Raw genomic sequence first — 26,966 nt, 5'->3', positions numbered from 1 at the left:
CTCGCCTCGTAATCATATCTTGGTTCTCGCAGCTAAATCCAGAGAATCCTATTAATTTATACTGGAAATACGTTCTTCATTTAAAAAAAAGATATATAAGACTTGACGACTGGGAAAACGCTGCTTCTGCTGTGATGGAGGAGCGTGGACGGATGAATCGAATGAATGATATGTGCGGTGCACATGTACTTAATTACTTCAAGTAGAGCACTTATAAGCAACGTATTGTTGAGTGATTATCGTTACATGTATTGTTGGATAACTTGCTTATTTTTTAGCTGCCGTGTCTCAGCCTATTCAGGCGGAGAATGCGGCGCATAAACACTGGGTAATAGAAGCGAATGAACGAAGGAACAAACTGACGGACGGACGGATACTTCACTGCTGCACTGGATAGCATCGTCACTCGCATCGATCTGATAGACGCATCGTTTTTCCGCGCAAGTGCAGATTTATTGCATCAAATAATGCGAAGGCCTAAAACCCCAGAATCTAATGATGTTTCCAAACTAAACTTTGTACATGGGGCTGTGTGGCTGAATATTTATGTTGTGGGTCGTGTACTTCAATAACTACTTTTAAACGTTTGAACAACGTACACGCAATCCTGTTCACCTCCTATTTGGTCTAAATTATTGTCACCACCACACAAGTTGTCTAATGGCCTTTCTCTCGCTTCTTATTTACACTGGGTGCTTATCCGAAAGGCGGCAAATTTTTAAATAATTAGCTGTGGCAGATAGTTCAACTTTTGTGTTTTAGCTGGGCTACTAAAAACAGGCGGGTATTCTTTGCACGAGAAATCGAAATGCATACTTGATTAATTACTCAACTTAACTATTTAGGTTTTTTTACCTCACTACTTTGCGGTATATAATAAGACTTACAAATGATATCTGGTGAAACGGGAAGTCATATCCAATTGGGAAGAAATCCGTGAATCACACCATTTTCGAGATATGTGCCGTCAAACTTAACGGGAAGAACGGACTGTTGTTCCACTTACTTTTTTAACAAAACACCTTTGCATGCACAGAAATGCTAAGTATCTCGGCCGCGAATGCATTTGTTCGCAAAGTTCAGGAAATTACATCTCGGAACTGGTGTCATACTGAGAATTCGTTGCAAATTGATCCACCGTGCGAAATTACGATTTGCAAATTTCAATACGTGCCGGGCAGATATTATATGAGGACATAATTAATAAATATTATTAATTCCAGAATTATGCATTCCGATATCTCGAACAAATAATGTTCGCTTGACTGAGTAATCCAGCTCGAAAACTGCAATTTTGCTGTCTGGCACAGGTCATCCTGCAATTTTTTTTTTTAGCAGTTTTCGCACGAACACCGAGTTCATTGTCTACACATGCGTTGCACTTGACACCCGCGTTACTTGCATTTCGGATCGACACAGTGCCAGATCTGGGTTGTTGTTCCTTTGCACTCACTGCGTAGTAATCTGAATTTTAAACTTGAAGTGAAAACTGTAAAGCTGTTCTTTGTTTATTTGTGATACAGCCTCCTTTTCACTATGGGGAAATCAAGGATGTACAACATTCTTTATTGACAACGTGGTGCGCAATTCGGGTACCAAAGTTTTCTGTTTGCACGTTCCTTGGTCTCCTTTCTTGGCCTCACTTCTGCTTTTCTCCTCAATGAAATGCATATTCGAGATGAGTAAACTACGACTCCCGACTTATTCTGAATCATTTAGTGAGCATTACAGAGTTCTAATAATGATTCTATAAACCGCTGTTTCTAACACCTTTGCTGTTATATATATATATATATATATATATATATATATATATATATATATATATATATATATATATATATATATATATATATATATATATATATTGTTTCTGATTGTTTCTGGCAGACTCCAATTATTATGGGTTCGGCTGCCATGTGCACGTATGGACCACGCCAGCAAGAACCACCAATGAGCGTGTAGCGAGTCTCATCACTTCCTTCAAAAACACGAATCCTATGCGTTCCACTCTGTTCCACTTTATTTTTCTTCGTTGTTTACGCTTTGGCACGTTCGACGAGCCGTGGAGAATGCACGAGACAAAGGAAGAATGCCGGCTATGCTTCCACGAGGAAATTTATTGCTCGGTGTGTTCGTCTGACGTCGTTGCCTGGGGTCGTCGCTGGAAGGTCTCAAAACGGCATGCCACAAAGCGCCTGTTTTGAAGCTGGCCACGGACGAAACCCGTCAACCGCGTCGGATAGGTTTCGGCACGGGACCTTCCTCGAACGGTCGCTCGAGGGCGTAAACACGTTTATGATTTGCGCGTTATTCTGCGAAGCAACTTTATCACGAAATTGTACGAGCAAGCGCAATAACCGCAAGTCCCGTCATAGTCACCGCTTTCAATTACACTGCCGGACTAATAACCGAGATCACACCACTCCACCTAAAGATGCAAAATTTCCAGAAATTCGGAATCGCCCGAGAAAAAGAAACGCTTGTTTCCGACCTTTTTTTTTTTCAGAAGTTGCAAATAGGATACAGGCTGTCCACTAGAAATACAAGATTACGGTTATCTGATGCTGCGAATCTGACATCAAAAGATGCATTTTCTACAAAGATAGTGCAGGGAGAGAGAGAGAGAGCAAATGATAAATGAAAGGTAAAGAGGTTAACTAGGACTGAGCCCGGTTGGCAACCCTACACTGGGGAAAGGGAAAATGGGACGGAAAGATTAAAAGAAGAGAAAGTCCGCTGGGGATATCATTCAGTCACTCAGACCGGATCAGAGGTGCTGACTCAATCCGGTAGCTCTCAAATATCGCAGCAGCGTTTTTGTGGCCTTTTGTAGCTGCGATATGCGAAGCCCACGGTCCCAAGATCTTGTTCAAGGTGAACGGCTTTCTATCTAACTGATTGAGAGCTGCGCAGAGGTCATGTCTTTCATTTTCAAAAGATGGGCAGAAGCGCAGTAGATGTTCTATAGTTTCCTCGACACCGCAAGCATTGCACTCGGCCGCGGTCAGCCATTCCAATAAAAAAAGTATATGCATGGGTGAATGCGACGCCCAAGCGTGAGCGGCACAGCATTGTTTCCTCTTTACGCGGAAGCCCTGGTAACAGCCGCAGCTGCATAGATGGATCGAGGGAATGCAATCGATGTTGAGTGAATTCAGGTGTCTGCCACTTCTCCAATGTCATACGGTGCGCTTACCTTGCTTATGTGTTGGGCTGCGTCAGCCCGCGATAAAGGTACAGAAACAAGGGTTGCTCCTTCGTGTGCTTTCCTAGCAGCTTCGTCAACGAGGTTGTTGCCGGAGATACCGCAATGGACAGACAGCCACTGAAACACGACGTCGTGTCCTTTCGCGATCATATGATGGTCCATTTCTCGTATCCTCGACACGATTTGTTCACAGGACCCGCGACGAAGAGATGACAGAAGACATTGTAAGGCCGCCTTCTAATTGCAGAATATCGCCCACAGATTAGCCGGTTGGTTGTTAATATAATCAACGGCACCTCGGAGGGCAACAAGCTCCAAACCGGTCGATGTTGTCAAGTGAGAAATCTTTTATCGGATGCTTAGTGAACGTGATGGTATAAGCACACGATCACTAAAAAGATGGTATAAGATAGTCTAAGCGCTTAGAACCGCAAGCACATAAAACACAAAGCTACCTATTCTGTGTCGCTTTCACTGCTTTCCCTAGGAAGCTTCCTTTACACAAAAAGCACCTTTTCCTACCCTTTATGCAGAATATTTTGTTTATATCCCACATTGGCATTTTGATGGGCTGAGCATTTGGGGAATTTTTAGTGCTCAAGAAAGAAAGAAGGAACCATTCGCGTGTGTTTGTTTGTAACAACAAAAATGCACATTCCCCAGCAACAAAAATATGCACTTTATTGCTCACAATCATCTTCGGAAGTTCACAGAAGTCCGTAGCTCGGGACTAATACAAGATTATATGTAGTGACTACTATTGGTGAGTTCAAGGCACTAACAATATATAAGACGAAAAACAAATGGATATGTCACCCCACATGGAATCATTGACGCCAGGTCGGTCACGCACTGACGTAATGCAAAAATCGGAGGTTCGTAATCACCAGAAAAAAAAATCAACCACCGAATCATGCATCGCGTAAGTGACAAAATTACCGGAAACTCCACTACGAGGAGAAAAAAGGCGTCACAAATCTTTATAAGAACGAAGGAAGTCCCTAAGTTATGCATCCCTATTAAGTTCATTGAGTGCTATCGTCCAAAGCCACACGCGAAGCCAGCAAGGGATATGTCGGTAAAACAGGAATGCCGCCAGCAACTGATAACTGTGCACTTCGAAGAAAGACCGATGAAGCGGCGAAGTACTTCTGACGGGCTAGGCTCAACAACGGCCGACTGAAGTTGTGACACAAATATAAAACATTAAATTAAATTATGGGCCTTTACGTGCCAAAACCACTTTCTGATTATGAGGCACGCCGTAGTGGAGGACTCCGGAAATTTTGACCACCTGGGGTTCTTTAACGTGCACCCAAATCTAAGTACACGGGCGTTTTCGCATTTCGCTCCCATCGAAATGCGGCCGCCGTGGCCGGGATGCTATAAAACATGCCTGCACGACTTCTTTAAAACAGATGCACAGTAAGCATAGTAACTGTGCATATTCGGCAAGAACCAAATATTTGAGCCGAAGAAACATCTTCCAATAGCATACCTTATAGTTCAAAACAGAAATAATCAGTTTACGATGGAAACAAAGTGATATTCGCGAGCCTTCGATATTCCGTACGCTTGATGGGCGCGCAGGCCTTCAAGAAATTGCAACTCACGGTGCCCGTCCGGCTGCCATCGCTGTCCGCGATTTTCGCGGCCAAGGAAGTCGAGTTCACAACCCACTGCAGGCTGCAGTATCGGCCTTCCATGGCGGGGGGCGGCCGGTCGCTGCGTGGCAGACCCTTGGCGTCGTCAGGCCCGATGTGCAGGCACTCGCCGTACGAGCCCGGGTCGGAGGACGGGGACGACGACGTGAGAACTCCACTGGGGAACTTGCCCGTGGCATCCAGAACTGCGTACGCACGGAAATCATCCAATCAACTGATCGTTCGGTCAACATTTGGGATTAATAATAATAATATTTGGGGTTTTACGTGCCAAAACCACTTTCTGATTATGAGGCACGCCGTAGTGGAGGACTCCGGAAATTTTGCCCACCTGGGGTTCTTTAACGTGCACCTAAATCTAAGCACACGGGTGTTTTCGCCCCCATCGAAATGCGGCCGCCGTGGCCGGGATTCGATCCCGCGACCTCGTGCTCAGCAGCCCAACACCATAGCCACTGAGCAACCACGGCGGGTAACATTTGGGATTGCTGGGAATGGTATTAAGTATTATGATAGTTCAAAAAACAAAAACAAGAAAACAATAAACGAGTTATTAAAGCTGGTATGAACTAAAAACAAAGGATCAATTTTACTATTTTTTATGGATCAGAAATATTGGCAGAAAAGACTACATGTCGCCGGCTTCTCCGTAGCGGCAAACTGTTTATTTGCTTTAATAATGACGGTTGATTGGTGAAATTAAACATTTGAGCTGTTTAGCGGTTCGCTGCAAAAGGCGGCACAGTCCTCCACAATAAAAGATGGACAACAAAATAAATAAAGATAATCATCGCGCACAACACATTTCCCATAGCGTTCACTGCCTTTTCACAGACGGTCCAAGGATAATAACTTTAAGAGGAAGCTTTAGCTCGGGCCCAACTCCGACGCGGCCTATTCAAATACATGTAAAACGCAAAAACGTTTTTATGAGATAACCCCTGGACCGATTTTGATGAAATTTGTCGCATTTGAAAGAGAAAGTTAAATTCTAGTGACTGTTGGAAGCGGAATTTCGATTTAAGGCTTGAATTTTCTTAAAACGATTTTCAAATATTTGACCGTTTGAAAAAAATAGAAGCATGAAGTTTATAAATTCATAGCTCTGCATCAAGAACCGATATCGCGGTTCTGTAAACGGCATCTATTAGATCATTGAAAGCGGACAAATTCAATATGTCATTTTACATCTTACGTGAATTTGTTACGTTGGTTACAATGGTTTTGCAAAAGTTGTATTTCTCTATTATTAAATTTTTTTATATTCATGTGTAACATATCGATTTTGTCCGCTTTAGATGTACTATTAGATGCAATTCACAGAATTGTATTATCATTTTTAGTGGTTAAGTTGCAGAGTTGTAAACTTGATAGTTTCGTTTTCTGAAAATTTTCGATTTTTGCCAATATTTAACAAAAAATTGACAATCTAACTCAAAAATTCGAAACCAACAGTCACTAGATTTTAAGTTTGTCTTTTAAATGCAACAAACCTCGTCAAATTTGGTGCAGTGGTTGCCGAGAAAAACGAATTCTGTATGTATTTAGATAGTATTTAGATAGGAGAACTTGAGCTAAAGCTTCCTCTTAAGCAGTACAGGAGGCATAGAGAAAGAAAAAAAAAAGCAATGTTGATGGTGCTGATGCATGTATCGGCACGCGACTTTCGCCTTATAAGCAGATTTTGTTGTGCTGGTTGGTAAAACATTAGCACGCCGAGGAGAGGCGTGGGTATACACAGAGAAACAGAAAGAAGGACAAACAACAGAAAGACTAGCTCGAGGCTGGTGGTCGAGGTTTTCAAGTTGTCTGTTAGATACCTCCAAAGTAGGTGAGGCAGACCTGTAATGCTGTGAAATAAAAATGCGTGAACGATGGCGAGATCAAACCTCCTTCTTCCACCACAGCAGCCTCATGCTTTAACCCCCATTGGGCCACGGTCGCATTTTTTATTTGTTTGTTTATTGTTAGGCCACGATCTCGCGCGTGCTTTCATCGTACCAATATTGCTCTTTGAAACGGCTGGCGCATGTGTCAGGTGCCGGTTTATCACATTCTTCCATTGTGACAGCTAGGGCTCGGAGGTGCTATGTAAGACTGCACTGCTCCCGGGATCGGTCTATGTATTTAGTCCAGGCGGCGCTACCTCCGAAGTGGGCCAAGTCCGCCTGAAATGCTATCGGATTAAAATGAATACACATACTAACGCGTACACACGTGCGAAATACGCTAACACAAAAAGCCATTACCGGTGCCTCATTGACGTCTGTATTCCACACGAAGGGTATAAACGTTTTAGTGGGGCGTTGGCGCGGTTCAAGAACGCCCCGCTGCTGAAGTCCCGTTTCGTGTCGTACATGTTTGAAGCGTTCCCCAAGACAGCCCTCAAGGTTTTAGAAACGTCTGTAAATGCAAATTAAATACGAGGCACTACGTGGCACGCGCCGGCGCAGATGCGCAATTATACGCGGGGAATCGAGACGGCAAGAATGATATAAAATTATAACGAAAGACTTGCTTACTTCTATTGCAGCGAAGCTGTTCGTGGCTAAGGCTCCGTGGATTTTTCGTGTGCGTCAACAAATCTGCGTGTGCAAAAACTCAGCTCCCGAATTTGATGCAAAATCGCTTCGTTCTGTGCAAAAGCTTACACGTCTCATCGCTTGGATATGCATTTTTCAGTAGATTAGTTAACAGGCACCATTTTTCAAGACCAGTGGGCTCTCAGGTGGATATTTTTTTCCCTTGCTTACGGGGGGGGTGCGTCATCGCTTAAAGGGGCATGAGCAATTCATTGTCGTACGCGATGGACAAATTTCTCGTCGGGTAGGCGTAGAAATGCTGACGCACCTAATAACAGATGTGGTACGAGAATGTGTGTGCGTACGCATCGTCACGATGGCCACCGATCAGGACAATCAATGTTTTCGTACGTTTGTTCAAAATTCTGTGTCACCTGTGCGTCGTATGCTGAACACTCTCGCTGGTCATATACCTTCACAAAGTGGTATGGCTCGTGAATTTTTAACTCTCTTTTAGGGCGATCTGCTGGAACGTTTTGCGTAGCCCGATGAGGATGTCCTTCTAATCAAGTGATACATTTTTAAAAGGCATACGTAAAACAAGACGTGTTTCTTTATTTAGAACAGATGCGTATGTGCCTTTGTGGGTGTGTGTGTGTGTGTGTATGTGTGTGTGTGTGTGTGTGTGTGTGTGTGTGTGTGTGTGTGTGTGTGTGTGTGTGTGTGTGTGTGTGTGTGTGTGTGTGTGTGTGTGTGTGTGTGTGTGTGTGTGTGTGTGTGTGTGTGTGTGTGTGTGTGTGTGTGTGTGTGTGTGTGTGTGTGTGTTTCTTTTTTTGTTTACATAACGGTTGCACTTTTCCGGTCAGAAATAATTCGTAAGAAGCCCGCTAACTTTGATCAAAAGCGTGCTGAACACGGGCGGTTAAATGTGAGGTCGCATGGAAAAGAAAAAAACAACGACGAGGCACAAGGACGCACTCTGATTTGCTGATTCAACCTTAAAAATAAAATAGACACAAGACGTAAATCAACTCCTATTGAAGAAAACCCCATCACGAAATGCCATCGTACCTGGTGGCTTCTGCTTGTTATTTTCATTTCTTGTTCTTGTGGGCCACGGTGCTCACTGTGTCGTTCCTGTGCCAATGCATTCGAAGGCCTCAAAGAGTCACCGCTTGAGTCGCACAGTGGCCTCGACGTCTTATTGCGCCCTCGCCTTACTCTTGCTATCTTTCACTGCGAGCTTAAGGACCCGCGCTTACTTACGATACTCTAGAAAGCAAGCGTAGGAGTGAATCCCAATGGCAGCATTTGGTTTCCTGATCCTCTGCTGGGGCTGACAGTACCTTAGACCTATATAGCAGCCTCCAGAAATTATTATTAAAAAAATATTATACACAAACTTGGCAACCGTGCAGCTCTAAAACCAGAGGCGAAGATAGCTGGACGAGTCAATATAGCCTCTTCCTTCTTTATATACGATTTCCTTATTTCGCGCTGTTTTTTCGCGTGTCAAGCTTCGCGGCCTTGCCGGAGCGTTCGACTGCAATGGACCGCGCATAATGATTGGCCTGCTCCCGTTCAAAGCCTGAAAATTCTTCCAGCGTCCGCGCTCTCCATCAGTGACCGTCATCGGTGTACGAGTAAGAAGGCAGATATGGCTGTCGTCGTCTGAGAGGGGCTGTAATCAAGAAAACGTAAGTATATTATTTTCTTAGACTGCCAAGGAAGATAGGCTGGCTTTCTAGTTATCACTCATTAAGGCTACGCGAAAGTCGTTGTCGCTCTTGGTGCAACTGTGAAACCTCGAATCGGAGAGAGAGAGAGAGAGAGAGAGAGAGAGAGAGAGAGAGAGAGAAAGTAATCAAACGTCTAAGCGATAAATGATAGCGAAGTTTGCATTAAGTTGTTCGTCGAGGTAAAAGCTAACTGCCTTTTTGGGGTGGATATTTCGGTTTAGGTTATGACGTACTTGGCAAAATCGCTGTTTGTAGAGGTGGGCGAATATCAACTTTTTTGAATATAATGCGAATCGTATACGAATAGAGGCTGGCTTTCTAGTTATCACTCATTAAGGCTACGCGAAAGTCGTTGTCGCTCTTGGTGCAACTGTGAAACCTCGAATCGGAGAGAGAGAGAGAGAGAGAGAGAGAGAAAGTAATCAAACGTCTAAGCGATAAATGATAGCGAAGTTTGCATTAAGTTGTTCGTCGAGGTAAAAGCTAACTACCTTTTTGGGGTGGATATTTCGGTTTAGGTTATGACGTACTTGGCAAAATCGCTGTTTGTAGAGGTGGGCGAATATCAACTTTTTTGAATATAATGCGAATCGTATACGAATAGACAGTATGAAATATCGAACGGAATTTTAAATAGTCATTCGCAGACGCATAAATTTACAACAGTAATCTTTATTCCAGCATAATTCTGCATAACGACTGCAGGGACTAGTGCAAACTAGATAGCAAACTATCAGGGACAAAGGAATCGTTTTAAACACAAGATAATGAATTGTAAATAAAGAAGTGCGTGATCGAATAGCCTCTCATCACCTTGAGGGCCTGGTTGCAAAAAAGCTTTTCAATAACAAATGGCTGCTGTATAAAGAAAGAACAAACAAAAAGCCGCTGAAGGACTTGCGGGCCGTAAACACATGCAAAAGGGCCCGTTGGAATGAAAAGATCACTGGTTGTAGCTATAAAAAAAAAACTGCAATTTAACTATAGGCTGCCAAAAACACTGAATGACAGACTGGAAGCTGATATGATAGGCTGATAGGTAGGCTTCATCCGCAAGAACAGAAAACACACCTCGTATTATACATTCGGCTCCTGATTTGCTTCAGAAACGTTTCGTCGTTGTCTTACTTAGGATAATATGAGATACGTTTTTTTTAACAGGAGAATAAGAGTAAAAATAGTTTAACAGTTGGTTGTCCCGAAATATTTGGTTAGCTTCAAGTTCTCTAAAATACTGAATAGTACCATGTTGAATCGAAATACGAGTATTTAGTGTGTACCGTTGGATTAGTATTCCAAAATTCGATGATTCTGCCACCAAAAATCATTTGTTTTTAGAGAATGTGGTCACAGCGCAGTGGGGAGAAATTTCTTATAGTGAAAACGTTCGCTAAGGTGTACATTGTCACAAGGGCTCGTGTGGGTCAGGTATATTCATGAAATGCATTACCGCTTTCGTGGTTTCGTGCATACCGGACTTTTTTTGGCCAATGTCCAAGCACCTTTACTTGCGAGAACGTCTGCTGTCTAAGCGGTTGAAACTCGTATGCACAGCATGACGTTGACAGTGGAAAGAAATCCACCGTGGTTGCTCAGTGGCTACGGTGTTGGGCTGCTGAGCACAAGGTCGCGGGATCCCGGCCACGGCGGCCGCATTGCGATGGGGGCGAAATGCGAAAACACCCGTGTGCTTAGATTTAGGAGCACGTTAAAGAACCCCAGGGGGTCGAAATTTCCGAAGTCATCCACTACGGCGTGCCTCACAATCAGAAAGTGGTTTTGGCACGTAAAACCCCATAATTTTAAACAGTGGAAAGAAGGACACTGGCACAGAATGCGTTCTACCGTTTTGGCACATGCGCGGCGCTGTTGGCTATATATACTGCGAGTAGGAATAAGCAGGCGTTTGATAGTGCTACGACTGATCACGTGCGACGCACGGAAGCTATTCGCGCTGCAGCTGTCGACGCAAGTCAAGGTCCAGCGAACCCAATCTGGAAATGGAGACTTACGTTGTTCGGTGAATGCTGGATATATGCGGCCACATAACGGTTAGCACAATAATAGATACGATAGTGATGCAAAAAATGACCCGCTGGTACATGTAAAACACAAGCGCAGGATATGTGCGAGCATGCACTTTAAGAGATAAACAATCACGCTCTGCAACTAAGCGGTCAAGACGCGTGATCAACGTGTAACCCTTCGTAGAGAAATCCAAAAACTCCCGCCGCCTGACTTGTGCGAAATGGCAGCATCGCGCGCGCCCCTCCCTTGCCCCTTCAGAAATAGAAAAAAAAAGCAAATACGCGACGATAGAGATAGTTGGCAGTGCATTTATACATTCTCGCGGCTGCTTCTCGGACGCCGCTACTCTGCGTTTTGTTCGCGATAGCGCACACGCATGGCACGGTGTCTGCTTGTTACCCCAGGAACTGGTTGTTGAGCTGTTTAGCGCTCCGTTTTGCACCGCCGGTCTGTGCCGCATCTAATGTCGGCAGTTAAGTAGGAAGTCGCAAGTAACACCCAGAGACTGGCAATTGTATTTCATTGTATTCTAATGACAGCTCCGGCGGCGCGAGACGAGCGGCAAACAAGGAACGGTAAGTGGGAAGACCTTGCTTGCGTTCGCGCCGCTTGGCTGAGACATGGCCGGCGCAAGTACGCAAGAAGCGCACTACACGGGAGCGCACTGAACGGAGCTGTCGGTGCTGCAGAATTCGTTTGAATACACCGCTCAGACTTCGCACTGCCTGGGCCTACCGGGCTCGACGGGAGGCAAGCTCGAGGCTTCACATTTACACTAGTGCATCACTATAGTGGATGGGATCCGAGAGCTTGGCGGAGGGGACATCCGTTCTCACGAAGCATGTGTAGTCCCATAGGCGCCAACCTGCGTGATTGCGAAAGCTTTTCACGCATAAAGACAGGTTCAGTCATTCACGATCAAAGCCTCTATCGGTTTAAAAGGACACTACACAGCATATTTTATTCTTTTAAAACTCGCAACACGGGCTGTCGACACATTTGGCGACTAGGCATCTGCGATTTCGGGAAGCATCCCTGCTTTTCTGTGCTGTGTGACGATTTTCCCAGTACGCTTCGCGGCAGTTACTAGTACCCGTACTTACTGTGTCATCTTCTGCGTGGCCCTCTCGGGAGCGCTTCCCGTCGAGTCATTTTCGCAAGTATACCCGCTTGGAGCAATGCGTGTGGGACAGCGGTTGCTGCAGATATATCGCCGCGGCCTTTGTGCCCGCGTGTGCGTATAATTACACTGTGATGGGTTAAACGATTTCTACCGTGTCACGACTGTGGAGAAACTAAAAAAAAACTGAGCAAGTTTCGAGGAATATGTTGGCAACACGGCTCTCGCGCGCGTACATATATCGACAAGGGCATCGCAAAGGCGACACGTGAGCGTCCAGCCTGTGTCAAAAAATTAGTCGCGCGAACCAAGGAGTGCGCGAGTAAACGACGTCCGTCACGCTTTCGGCATTCGGGGCAGCGAGGCGCCAAAGAAAACGCGCGACTCGCCGACGACAGACTTCGGTCGATGGCCCGCCATTGCGGCTAATGTGTGCGCACACATCCGCCAGCTGTGTGCGTCACCGTCTCATGGCCTTGCCTTACTGGATGCTTTCTAGCAGAGAAAGACGTAATGGCCATCGGGGCGACCGTGAGTACTGGATGAGAACATTCCTTGGATGTCTAGACTATATATATATATTCGTGGTCGGTAGATTCTGCCTTAAGACGATGGACCTACTCTGCCGCATTACATTACTCGGGGAGCGCGACCTCCGATGTTCGTAATAGTGTGGCTTCGTTAATAGACGTTACGCAATTCAAGCCGCGCAACAGCGTGGTCGGCACTTGCCGCGTATGTAATACTCTGACGCTGGGTGACGCCGTGCTTAGAATGCGACGAAAACGCGTTTTACGTGGTAGCCTCGTTTATGGCGACCATCGTTAGAATCACGAGTCTGGGTTTGCTTCATCTGTCCGTCCGCCTTGCCGCGCATTTCGTTACGCTGGCAAATCGTCGTCATCGATGGGTCCTTATCGGGTTGTTACCGAGGCCTTTTTCTCATCCTCAGCTTCGCACTCATCGTAGAGAGACGAAAGAAGAGAAAAACGTAGAACTTCACCTACCCATCCACTGTATTGCTTTCGTTGCAGGCGATTCAAGCAATTTCAAAGCGACTCACAATTTTCGCTCAAAAAGCAGTAGCTAACCGAAATTCTGATCTGCGTAATCAAACAATAAATCAGAATCAAATTACTATAGATACAGATGCACTCTCGTTAATACAAACCACAACGAATCTTCTGATGTTCTAGATAACGTGCAAGTTTTCGTTAGGTTACCTATCGACCCATGTAAAACCAAAAACAATGAAAAGTGCAATGGGGAAAAAATTAAGAAAAACAAAGGAAAACTAGATTTAACGCTTCTTTTAAATGGCGCTATTTTGCACTGTTTCTCATAGCTGAGACATCCGTGCGCGTGTACTTCAAATTTACCTATTAGAGCACCGCGTTTGCGAGAACCCTGGGGAACCTTACGGTTCGCGTAGCATACTTCTTCGAAAACAAAGTGACACATGCCATAGATTGTTCTCGTGACGCATTTCTGTGTTTGGACTGATTACTGTACGAAAAAAAATTGAAGGCCAACGTGAAGTGTCTAATGAGCTGATTTGTTACTGGTCTCCCGTCCATTAAACACCAATAATTTCGCAGGCAAGTTCAACACTCCAACAATAACAAGCACGAAGGGGTCGTGGTCGTCCGCGGTACCTGACATGTCGCAAGTGCGAAATTGTACGTAAAACCATCTGAAACAGACTTCACACGAACCTTTCGATTGCTTAAGCAAAGCTTTCACGGTTGCCAGTGATGCTTGCAAATCGGCTCAGCGGGATACTCCGAGCGACCTGTCGGTTGGGAAAATACAGATGGTCTTTTTGTTGGCGTAAGCTATATGCCAGTGTCAACGATTATCTCGAGACACGCAGGGCTGACAACACGGAAGCACTACACGAGGAGGTCCTCGAAGTGTCCTCGAAGGCTGGTAATGATGGTGAGTACACTGCCGAGGTGCCACGAGAACACATCGTGCAGACGATCACACCGCGAATCCGCGGGCATGTTGTTTGACATGGGGGCATCGAAGTATTCTAAATCTGGCTGGGAGAATATATATATATATATATATATATATATATATATATATATATATATATATATATATATATATATATATATATATATATATATATATATATATATATATATATATATATATATATATATATATATTTTGTTTATTAATTTATTTGACAGGAAAACATTTTAAGGAGGGGCGTTAGGAGCTGCGAGTAATGTCAGTTTCTAGATAAAACACACATCATAAATCGTCCACAAGCCTGAATTGCAGTGGCCCAAATAAAAATATGCAAACCAAATTCTTCGAATCATACAAGTCTAAAAATAGACTTTTTTACTTGTGCCTGTTTATTTTAATGTTCGGGTGCACTTAAAACCATGAATTCATTTTCTTCGACGGCTTCTGTAATGATAAGGCTCTGTTAAGACGAACATATTTTAATGATGTTCTTGTGCTTAGGTTGAGGAGACTCAACTCTATGCGGTAGCATGATCGGCATTTCTAAAGCAGGTAGACCTACTTTAGAACAAAACAAAAGAAAACAAAAGAACAAAAGGACAGAAGCGCCTGATATTCAGTGGTTGAATTGGAAAATCACTTCTGCGAATGGCCGCAACGGGAAAATTTACACCCACCCGAATGGTAGAAGCAAGCTGCAAAGGAAACCCATACGGGTTTCTCAGAAAGGAAGCCTCGCACTTGAAGAAAAATTCGTCCTGGTCCGGGATTCGCATTCGCATTGCAGAGACGTAGCCCCTCAGCTCTTTGAACACTTCTGTTGTTATATATGAACATCGCCAAAACACGAGGATAGTAGCCCAAGAAGTGGTTGCCGTTTTAAAAGAGAGCGTTGCCTACCTCCCCTACTGGAGCTCGAACTGATCTCGCTGCGGCAGCGACAGTCGGACGGGCCAAGCCGTGCGCTATCGCGCAACATTTGCGCTTGATGATTGGTGTAGGTTCACGGCATGAATACAGCCCACGGCACCAAAGTGCGAAAGGACAAGTGTGCGGTTAGCTATGCTTTGCGCTGCATTCACGGCATCAACATGGACCGACTCGACCAAAATCACTTTTCGAACTTGCGGCAAGCTGCTTTCGCGTTACGCAGAAATTCTGAGAAGTGCGACGTTTCTAGATGTATTTCGGAGGCCACTACAGGGAGTACTGTAGGTGACGGGGACGAAGTTGCGTGCATCACAAACAAGAAAAAAAGAAAGGTAGATGTTGAGGGGGAGATTTTCGCAGAGATTTATCGGCAGCCTCAGAGAAATTCGTGCGTAAATCGAAGATTTTTCGTATTATTTCTCATCGGGTATATTTGTTCCTTCGCTTCTTTCTGTTTAGATTCTTTGAGAATTCTTGTGTCTGACCGACTGTTCAAGAATATGATTTCTCTGATCTACTTACCTTTAATTTGTCTCTATAATTATACATACTTTTTTTTTAAGTTCGTCCCCTAGTACATTCATAAAATTCACCCGACGACGATGAAGACTCGTCGTCGTCGTCGTCATGAAAAGCGATGTCCGTTGCAAGAGCCCCGCTGCTGTTTCAGCAATACATTTCAAGTGCTGGAGCAATAAGGGACATCTGCATTTCTTTCGCTTTTTATGAAACGACTTCTGCAGTACGTGGCACACTAACAGGAAGACATTCTTTTCTAGAGGTACATTATTGCAGGGCTAGATGTTGTGAAGCGAACAATTGGCCAAGACAGAGACAGGCTATCAGGAAGGGTGCCTGCGCAGAACTGATTGTCAGTGGTAGGCGTATCCTGCACTTTTTCAACGAAGCAATGCTATTGACGACTTCGATAAACGTCAGACAATTCCAGTCTCTTGGTCCCAACCGACGCACACAGTCTAGGTAGAGTAAATGCGCTCCTCTGTTATCGCGAGACAACCTTGATGCGCATTACGCTGTGTGTTTCATCACCGTCGTGTCCAAGTTTCCGCTTTATTTGATCCTGACGTCTCTCAATCTCTCACAAGCCCTTCCGTTCTTCAGTATAGGCAACACTCCCTAACAACGAATCGTCAATCAAATCTAGCGAGCACTGTGGTATACTTGCGTCGTTGTTAGCGAATGAACGAAACTGGTCACAAGTCGGTACAGGTACGAATAACTTTCAGGGAAATTTTTGACTGAGACGTCGCGATAAGCCGCGAAACGGGTGTTGCTACTCTTAATGCGAAAGCGTTACATGCCCCATTGCGCGGAAATCCGGCGTTGTCGTGAATGGCGTAAACGAACGATGGTACCAAAAATGATCTACGGCGTGAAGAGTAAATATACGTCAAAGATTCCCGAATTGACGTCAGATTCGTGAGGCAATTTCTTTTTGTTGTTGTTAACAAAGTAGATTGATGCATTCGAAAGAAAATTTGGCACATTTCGGCTTGGGTGGGAATCGAGCCCGGTCATCCGAGGTGCGAGACGAGCACGTTTGCCCGACGCTGCGGCGGCTCCATGGTTACGGGCGAGTGTTGTTGTGCCCAGTGGTTGCGTCATTGCACACGTCACGTCACTGCCTCTCGCGCGTCACTAGCTCTTCGGATTTCATCGGTGCTGCGCGTGCCCACTGCGATGCAGTCCGAGGCGTCTACCTCACCGGCTGTTGTGAAGCGTGGTCCCGCCCACGGAAGCACACGTCAGAAGACCAAGCGAGGGAGCACAAAAGAAGGCGACATAGTCACGACAGACCCACGATTAGGAATAAAATAAAATTCACCCTTCTGCAGCAAAATGACCCGAATGTGTCTATCCTGTGGCCAACGCATACACAAACACGCACCGAACCAGCGGAAAGAACTTTAATGCATGTCGAAAGCATCAATCGAAAGCATTTCACCTAAGCTACTACAACGCTTTCGCATTCCGACACGTAAGCAGCCTTAAGTGTCTATGTAGAATTTTTTTTGCTGGCCGCCGTGCTGGCGTAGTATAGCTATGGCATTGCGCAGCTAGCCCCGACGGCGCAAGATCGAATCCCAGCCGTGGTGGGCCACATTTCGACTGGACGAAATGCGAGAACGCCCCTGTACGGCGCGTTCGGTGCACGTTAAAGAAACCTAGGCGGCCCCAAATTATTCCGAAGCCCACAATACGGCATGCCACATACTGGTATTATGAGTTTGGCACGTAAGAACAGATAATTAATTTTTTTTTTAACTTTTTGCTATCCCATAACACCCAGAGCGAGCCCCATCAGACGTGCATGTTACCTATAAGAGAATCGAGATCTTACTTAGAAATGTTAGAGCGCGTTTGCACGCATGAGACACGGTAAACGTACGTACAGACATCTTCAAATAACTATCTTGAAAATTTGTTTTGGTAATACTTGTTTATTTGACGGCAGTTGAAAGGACGCTCTTTTTTGTTGCCGCGGTGCTTTAAAGCGAATCCATCCGTCTAGTCTTACGCAAGAAAAGATTTCCGGTCATTTTCTGCGATTACCAAAGTGGCACCGGTAGGCTTACAGAGGAAAGTGGACTGTCAATTTTTATCACACGCTTCGTCGCTTGAGGTATATGTATATTTTCACACACGAGGAAATACGTCAGTTTCCGCGAGAGAGCAATATCGTGGGCTTCTATATCTTTCGGCTTCCTGTAGCTCTTTTGTTTGCTTCTTACTGCGCAGTCGGCTGCCTTCACGGGATGGCCATTTCCTGGTACTGAATAGAAGTTATAGCCTCGCCGTCAAGTATACTTTTGTTGGCTCGTTTCTCAACGTGACGTCAACAAAGTGTGTTTTTTAACTTCTCAGCGATAAGAACGGCAGCACTACCCGCCGCGTAAAATGAAATGTTCGGCAAAAAATTGCTCTCCTGTGAGGAATATCAAGTCTGGGAGCTGGGCAATATTATTCTGAGTTCTGCGCAGAAGTACATCACTTTTTTTTTTTTTGCGTTATGCCGACATTGAAGAAACGAGCCTAGGCGAATAGCGCATCGTTTGTTTTGATGACATGTTGCGGTGTTGGTCGTGGAATGTAGCTTTATGGCAGGTTTTGCCTTGTGATCAAGGCCATCGAATTTCTCCGCCTGAGTGAATTTTGCAGTGCCGCTCAGGTATGTCACCACACGTCCAGCGATTCTATGGTGCCTCTTACAAAGGCTGTTGTCAACAAATTGAACAGGAGGACTCATGTGAAGAAACAACATTAAAGTCGGGACATCAGGGGACATATAAGTGTGGACGACTAGAATTTATAGAATCTCATAAAAATGTACTTCTGGTGAGTCTAGTATTGTCATGAATATACAATTGCCGCCTGTGTTTTTACTAGGTGTGTATTTCCTATGCGCCTATCAGCAGTCGCCTCGGATGTTGACGACGTTGTTTGCAACATCTCATGTTCCAGCCAGTTCTCCTTTGTAACTAGTTGTGAAATGTAGGGGCAATGCTCGGTTGAGTTGATTTCGTACATTCATAGGAGATTACGGCTTTGCAAAAGCATACAACTTGAAAATTTGTGTGCATGTGATTGTGTTACTACACTTATTGCAAGTCTACTGTATGTAATTGCATTTCCCGGAAATTCGTTTTCTTTGTATATGCTAGAACACTTCAGAGGGTGGTGCTTTGGCTCAAGTGGAAGGTACGTACATTCTACCTGATGTCTTCACTTCTCTTTCGTTAATTTTTTGTTGCTAATATTGCACTGTGCATACCCGCGCGTTCTTTTGTAATTGTTTACAACTTCTTCGCAAGATAGTTGCGCAACGTTGCAGCAATACTCTACCCAAATTAGATAAAACCATGTCCTGCAGCTGCAAAACCATTATTCCTAAAAGCCGGTCCCTGGCAGGAATTTCGAAATAAATTTGATATGTTTTTCAACGCGCATGTACTCAACTACGACGTCAAATTATGACGTTAATCTAATGGCAGCGGCTATTTCTAAAAACTCGTTAGTGATGAACTCTACGTAGTACAGTGAGGAAGTGTCGAGAGTGCCAGTGGTTGTGCAACATTGTGTCATGTTCATGTTGCTTTTTGTTGTACATTATAGCCGCTGCGGTGGGGCTTAGGCGTTCCAACGCTGACAAAGGTGTAGCGGATTCGATTCGAGATCGAGCAGACCGCATTCTGGAGTTAAGTAAATGCGAAAGAATTGTACAGCGTTTTCGATGCCCGCTAATGACCTTCAGCAGGTGGTCAACATTAATCAGGAGGCCTACACTACGAGGTCTCCCGTAACCCAGGCGTTGCTTCCGGATGTTAATATAAATAAATAAATAAATAAATAAATAAATAAATAAATAAATAAATAAATAAATAAGGATGTTGGGTCTTTACTTAAAATATTAAGCCCTCAACAAGCACCCAGATATAAATTCAGATATTGCGATCTGGATAGGTGTTAGGAAACACCAAATTCCGCGTGTTACGCGATAAACTGCCAGAAATTATTACATATTTCTTTCTCAAGTTGTACGTATGGAATCACGCGTAATTAATTACTCGTAGTAAAGTACACTTTTTATACTTCTCTAATTTATGTTTTCTCAATAACGCTAACCGCAAGTCAGTTACTTTTTATTTTAGTAACCAATCACATGTCATCCATTAAGACGATCAAGCACCTCCTCTTTGACTCTCCCCGTTACAGTGTGGCTAGAAAAGTACTCGTGACAGAGCTGGAAAAACTGGAAGATCGCCCCTTGAAGGAGGAGGAAAGAAGTCCTATGGGGCACTCGTCCAGACGGGTTTCGGCGCTCAATGACTTAAACGTGCTGCTCAGATTCTTAAGAACCTGTGAATTTTGCGATCGACTTTAATTGCCACCGCGAGTTGCATTGCTTTGTTGGGTGCATTTTTCTATTGATTTTTTTATTCCTGCTATGGCCTTTTATTAACTTTGCCCCTTTTCCCAGCAAGGGGTAGCCAGCCGGCACTTACACAGACTGATCTACCTGTCTTTCACTCCTCCTTATTGACAAAGCAAGACGTAGCAGGCGACGTAGATTTTAGTGCTTGAAGGACAGAAACTTTTATTGAAATTAGTTCGAGTGGAAGTTCTCATAATTTGGAGAGAGTGCGCTTAAATATCCGGGGTGTGAATTCACATTTTCCAAAAGGACGCATGCATGTACCTGGATTACCTCGTTGTCGCCCTCGGCATCCTGCCGCTACTCCTCCATCGCCTTAACATGGTCGGCTGGCCGACTTTCACATTTATTTTCCGAAAGAGCTTTTAAGCGGCAGTCGTAGACGGGAACAGCAGCTGCTCCAGTCTTCGTTGAATGTAGCCTATATGCCTTGTCTGATATAAAGAGGACATTACGGCCAGTAAACATACTTGTTTCTATCTTTAGGATACGCGACTCAAGGAGGCTTAATTTTCAAATTGTAACAAACAGACAAACAATATTTTAGGGCTCGATAATATATGTAGCGTTATATTAGATTACATTACAGACACGCTTTTTTGAGGAATGTGAACAGGTGCTGGCGTCGGTTACAATTCCTCGTTTCAGCCTAAATCCAACGAGTGAAGAGCGCTGGCAGGATGGGCCTCCACCAGATGCCGCACAATCCCGGATGAACGATTTTTCCGTAAATTTTTTTCTCGGGTCCTATCGATAGTGTCGTCCCGTAGCCCCAGGGACAATGATGCGCGCTGCGCTTCACAAGGGACACGGATACGAGCATCGCAGTGTTCAGTAAGCTCTATCTTGTGCGCGAGGTGTTTGCACGTTACAGCACCGCCTAGGCTCCATCGTTGACATCAGGCGAGTATACGGTGTTGCTACCTGTTGTCTTCGCAAGAAAACCTAGAAATGTGTCTGACAAAGGTTTTGAAAAGCACTTGCTAGTGAAAATAAACAACATGTCAATGGGCAGCAGAGGACGCTCTGAAACAGCCAAGCCAGCCCATTCTACGTTGTGTATTTCTTGAATGCTAATAAATGCCGGGAGGAACTTATAACATAATAGTGATCGATTACTTAGAAGCAATTGCTGAATTAATTTCGTGCAGTAGTGATTGGTCGCGATGATCAATCACAATTTTGAATGAAGTCTTGTGATTTGGACCAGTTATTCCATTTCTGTAGTGTACAAGTCTGCGCTATTCCGCAAGAGCCACGCTGCGTTGTGAATACATAATCGCCATGTTCTGCATGAGAATTAATTTAGGTCCGTAATTAGGAGGGATAAAAGACAACTAAATATTCACGCCTTACTCCAGTTATAACAGTAGCTAAAAAAGATCAGCACTTGAAAAAAAGACAGATTGACATTACATTAATTGAAATGCCAAAATGAAAGCTTCAACAACACGAGAGCAGGTCGCGTGTTGAATCAGTAATTTATCTGAATACTTTGAATGAAGGCATTAACGCAACGCGTCAGAGACAACCCCTCAGTCGAGGTGACAGGACGAATGTTTCATGACACCTCGGAGGCAAGATACGGCTGTGAACGAGACGATTTTCAGTAAATAAGTGAGAGCGATGGAAACATCTGGCATTTTTGGTGGTATCCTACCGGTTATAGGCCGTGTGCCGCTGATACATTTATTGTTCCTTAATACATTCCAGCCGCTAATAAATGTTGCTGTCTGATAGAACCTACTATTTCAAAAATAAGTGGTCAGTGATAATGGATATAAAAAAGGTATAACCGTTTGAATAAACATTTTACGAAAAAAATAAGCAAAAATAAAGCAGTGCAGTTTCTCATGTTAGACATTACGACAGAGACCTTAGAAAATAAATTCTGAAGTATTGCATCGTAAAACCACGATCGCAGTTTGGGCGTAGTGAGGTATTCGAAATTAACCACCTTGTGTTCTTAGACGTGCAACCGTTGCACGGTAGACGCGAGTGCTTTTAGCATTCCGCCCTCATCTAAATTCGGATGAAGCGGCGGTGATCGAATCCACAACCTCGATCTCAGTTGAGCATCGTCCTAGCCACTAAGCTATACCGCAGCGAGCGAGACACAAACGAAGCCATGCCAAGACACAACTGACGAAAAACACTGCGCTATCTTAAATTCACAGTCAGATGCGAAGTTACGGAGGTCACCCATCCTCGATCTACATTTTTTTTTTGCTGGAAGCAGGTTTAAAGGGGCACAGCTATCTGCCCGCTTGCGTTGACATTGTTTATTGAGCCGCAAATGAGGCTCACACGTGCGCTTGACAAAAAGTTCAGCAGAAACCAGCTCTTCCTCACTCTTGTTGAGTGTGTGAAAAGAGAGGCTATCTGTTAGTTTGCTGATTACGCCTATTTAGCTAGGTATAATTTAACACACCGGAGCAATGGGAAGCACTACTCGCCAGCTCAGACCCGAAGGCGCAGAAGGCTCTTCTGGGTCACGTTCGGCTGGCGGCAGAAGCCAGTGGCGCCCTGGACTTGGGGCCCCACCCATCAAGCTACTAACCCCCTACCCCCCTTTCCCCAATTCAATAAAGTTATTCTCACTATCAGCAGAAACATCTACGCCCTGAATTAGTTAGTCAAGCCCGGGCAATACAAACGCTCTGAGAAAGTCAGTGATGCGCATACGGGGGCACATTTATCGGCTCGAGCTTTCTTTTGTTCTTTCAGCCAGCGCTGCTAGTGTCATAATCCTTCCATTCGTTTATTTACTCTTACTATTGCCGTACTCCCAGTGTCAGCCAAATGAAAACCAGTCTCGACCAACTTAAGTCATCGCCGCGTCGAAAGATATCGCGTCCACGTCTGTTTCGTAAAATATACCATTTTAACTCACCTCTCCGAGACATACTGAACTAAGGGTCTGTATCCGAGCTGGTTGGTAAGGCGACATCTCAAGGCAGGTAAAATGCAAGTAAACCACGGACAGCGCGATAGATGAGGACAAACAGAGTGCTACTTCCAACTACATAGGGGTTTTCTTGCGTAAAAATTAGTTGGGAGAAGCACTCTCTTGGTCCTCAACTACTCTTTCCGGGGCCCGTGTTTTCTTTCTTGCGCTTTATGCGCCTCAAGATGTTTCAGGGACACTGTTTTCCGCCCAACAACATACATTTCGGCACCGCGATGACCGCGCGCTCGAAGCTGGCGTGCCTTGCAGCCGCACCAACTTATATGCTCAATCTATTATCCCGATAACTGGTCCTTAATGCAACCACATGTCAGCCTCCGTCGCGTCGATCACTGACGTCACCGCCTTTAAGAAAGCCATCGATCATGAATATTGTGCCTACGCTCTATTGTAAATACGTTTATTTTGTTTTCTTGTTTCACGCCTCTCGGCGGTGCTTCCGCCTTCAGATCAACTAAATAACTAAATATACCTTACAGGGAGACCACGGACCGATTTCTCTTAGTGTCTTGGGTAATTGACTGACAACACTTTTCTGAGCAAAAGCGGCCATAGTAATTGTTTTCGATCAATTAGCCAAGCGAATAAAAGGAATTGGTTCGTGCTGCCCCCCTGCGGAATATGCAGTAGGCTTATCTGACGATTATGTCCTGGCAAGAACCAAAATGACAGAAGAAAATCCGACAACGAACACTTATGATCTGATCACAGCAATACTCCTTGTTAGCAGCTACTAAGACGGCAAAAAAAGTTTTGAGATGCCCATTTCTTGCGTAGTTTATTGCTCACGTGGGCTCACTCTGCCAACAGGAAATTTAACCAAATGTCTCCTGAACGAGAAAGCAACTACCCGAAGTCGGCACGTGCCCGAAGGTTGCAACGGAGTTGCAACGCATTTTACGACCGTTCAAGGCACCGCTGTCGCACTCTGCGTTTTTCCTACGAACAGGCTTAATTTGCATATCGCGCCGAGTAAAGAAAGATGTCAACGTCTGACTTCGCCACCGACAGTATTCCTCTGCGAGAAAAACCGTAAAATATAGAAGCAAACATTTGCACAGTTTGTGTCGTGATAACGCACCTTCTATAGGCAGTCTATCACAACACAGAATTTACGCAGGGGATCGTGAGAAAACGAAAACAGACAATTGTGACGTTGCCCTCGAAAGTCGGCGTCTTCCTTAGCTTCTTCAGCACAGTGTTGAACAAGAGCAAAGCAGTTGTTTTTTCTTGAGCTCTAGGGTTTGGCTATCACTGAATGTTGACCTGAAGCAGGATGGATGTCTTGGCTAGTTAGTGTAATGCATGGAGCAAGAAAGTTGCTCCTTCGCATAATGTAGCGTCGTCAATGCAGCGCGAACAGATATAGACTGAGGCGGGAAATCATTTTTCTTTTCTTCTTAATAGAATGGGGAAATACCCGTCAGCGAGCCTTCTATGGGAATTATCAGACAAGTGATGAGGGATGTAATTATTTGCTTAGCACGAGGTCTCATAAAACATGTTACTCATGTTTCTTTGTTTTCGCTGTATCGCGCTGTTATATTAAAGCGATGGCGGGTTCCGCTGGTCACTGCAGGTCATCTTATTGCGTGCCTATTGTTTATACACGTACTGCTTTCGAATATAGCTTCAGGAGTGGTGCGTCAGAACTCCTATTCCGTTTGTGTCGACGTTCCTACGTCCTCTCGCGTCGAAACGAAGGTGTTTAATTCATGTTTTCAGTGATATAAAACGAAAGTGCAAACTAACAGCGGGAGATGGCGAGAAGCTCTGTTTGAAACATTCGTTCCGGCAGCTCCTATGACTGAACGCAAGCTCGATTTGCTGCACGAAAGCACGAGGTTGGCCAGTTCGTTGGGAAAACAGCGACATTCCATGCTCTACCGCTGTTCATCTCAACAGGGACCACAGTACACCGCACAACGTAGGCCCTGTCAAAGCCAGGGGTTATGTTTTAGGTGTTAGTTTTACCAAATGCTTGTACAGCTCAGTGTTTATAACCAGGGCTGTTTTCTTTTCATTTGAAGGTCATCCTTTTACGACAGTGCGAACATATTGAGTGCGGCCGTTGCCACTTGGTATCAAACTGAAAACCACTTTGTATAAGTTTTTCAGAGAAAGAGGCCTTAAGCACTAGTTGTTTCGCTCCTTCTCGGTGTAAACTTACACTTGAGCGCCCACAGCTGTCCTCGGCGGACCCCGCCGTAGACGGCGAGCAGACCGGAGACGCACTTGGAAGACAGCACGCCGTTGCCAGCCAGTTCCTGAATGGGCATCCACAGCTTGCGCACGAACCACTCGGCCGTCCTGGTCAGCGCGCCTTCGGGGTCGCTCCACACAGCGCCGGGTTCGCCGTCCAGGTCCAACGCCCTCCTCCGCCTGCCGCCTCGAAGTGCCGCCTGCTTGTCAGAGGACCGTCCGTTCTTCGGCGAAACAAGACGAGAGTTGCCGGTGTACTCCCGCAGGTCGTAATCGGCACCACTCGCGTCTCGAAGCTCACTCGCGTGGACCGAAAGCGAAACCTGGGGCCTCGCACGTGCTCCCCGAGTGAAACTAGGCGCGAAATTACGCACCTCGGTTGTCGACAAGCGGTACTCCGCGACGCCGTTGACCGTTGTCTCTTGAGACCACCGTTCCCTTGTCGCGGCTGTTTTGTCTTCTGTCACTCTTTGTTGCGCGGGAGAGGCAATAATCCTGTTTCGGGCGTCGCCGTCGCCCGCACTGTCGGCGAGGCGCAGGACTGCCGTCGCGCACAAGCACGCGAACACGACGCGCACGCTTCTTGCAGGAGACATTTCTTTTGACAGTAGGACAACACCGAAGGACGGGAGACACGCGGTCGGCTTCGGAGAAGAAGCCGGCCGGGCAGAGCCACGCGCGCAGGCAGGCACAGCGGCCCCGAATGGAGGCGATTATCACGGAGGGCACATCTCGGCAACCGGCGATGGCGGTCACCTAGAAACGTGCGTCGAGCGGGACATTTAGAAATATTGTGAGACGGGGAGCAGCAGCAGCGGCGGCGGCGGCCTTTCGAGGGCCGGCTTACACTAAAGGAGCGCGTGCGTTTGCCGACTGAGGAAAAAAAGAAAAACGGCTCAATACGGCCCCCGCGCGATCGGAGGAGGCGGGCAAGAAAAAGCGACAGCGCGAACGCCGCCGACGCTGCCGCGGGGCTGGCAGCCGCAGCGGCTGTGTAGCATTGAGTGGAGAGGGGGACGAAGCACAAGGTCGGTTCGAAACTGGATGTCCTCAAGGCCGGAAAGTTTCCTGCAGCAACGCACCCGCCGGCACGCGTGGCGCTCGCCTTTGCCTTACCTCACTAGCGAGCATTGCTTGCGACGGGTGGAAAGGGTTAGTGTGCTTACCCTTCCTCCTTTCCACCAGCTGCAGAGTTTGGTGCTCTCTCCGACCTCTCTCCGGCGTTCGCGGCCGTGCGCGGGTGCGATGTCCGTCGAGGCGATATGCGCGACCTGTGAGCTGCTTCTGTTTTGCGCGGCGAATGATTATGTAGGATTAGAACGGAATAACCGTAATGAATTGCGCCTCCTGGGGCAACGCATCGGTGTTATGAACTTGCTCAGTGGTTTGGCTTTAATCAAGGATGCCTAGAGGCAGTACTGTAATTGCGTTGCTTGCCGTCGGTGCCCACTCTGCTATTACCCGTGTCTGTGAACCGAAGTGAAGGAGTTACTTATTGCTTCCGACGGCGTAAACCTTTTTAACTCGTGGATTGTGTTAGTTATTCTGCTTGCGTTAAGCATAAGTCATCGTGCTTGCTATATACAAAGAGATAGAGTGCCGAGATTATTAAAGCTGTCTCTGGAGATAACTCTGTCCACAAGCG

General features: G+C 45.5%; 1 protein-coding gene across 1 annotated transcript in view; it reads right to left on the bottom strand.

Annotated features, from left to right (window-relative positions):
* The window catches only part of LOC142576286 (nose resistant to fluoxetine protein 6-like), a 93,516-nt gene extending 67,239 nt beyond the window's left edge, over positions 1-26,277 (bottom strand). The window contains exons 1-2 of the mRNA XM_075686340.1: positions 25,290-26,277; positions 4,825-5,060 (exon numbers count right to left, since the gene is read on the bottom strand). Of these exons, the coding sequence (XP_075542455.1) occupies positions 4,825-5,060; positions 25,290-25,917 (864 nt within the window). The 5' untranslated portion in view covers positions 25,918-26,277. The remainder of the gene's footprint in view (positions 1-4,824; positions 5,061-25,289) is intronic.
* Positions 26,278-26,966: the final 689 nt, after the last annotated feature.

Source organism: Dermacentor variabilis, chromosome 3 (assembly GCF_050947875.1).
Source record: "Dermacentor variabilis isolate Ectoservices chromosome 3, ASM5094787v1, whole genome shotgun sequence".
NCBI lineage: Eukaryota > Metazoa > Arthropoda > Arachnida > Ixodida > Ixodidae > Dermacentor > Dermacentor variabilis.
This window is presented reverse-complemented; position numbering and strand designations above follow the sequence as displayed.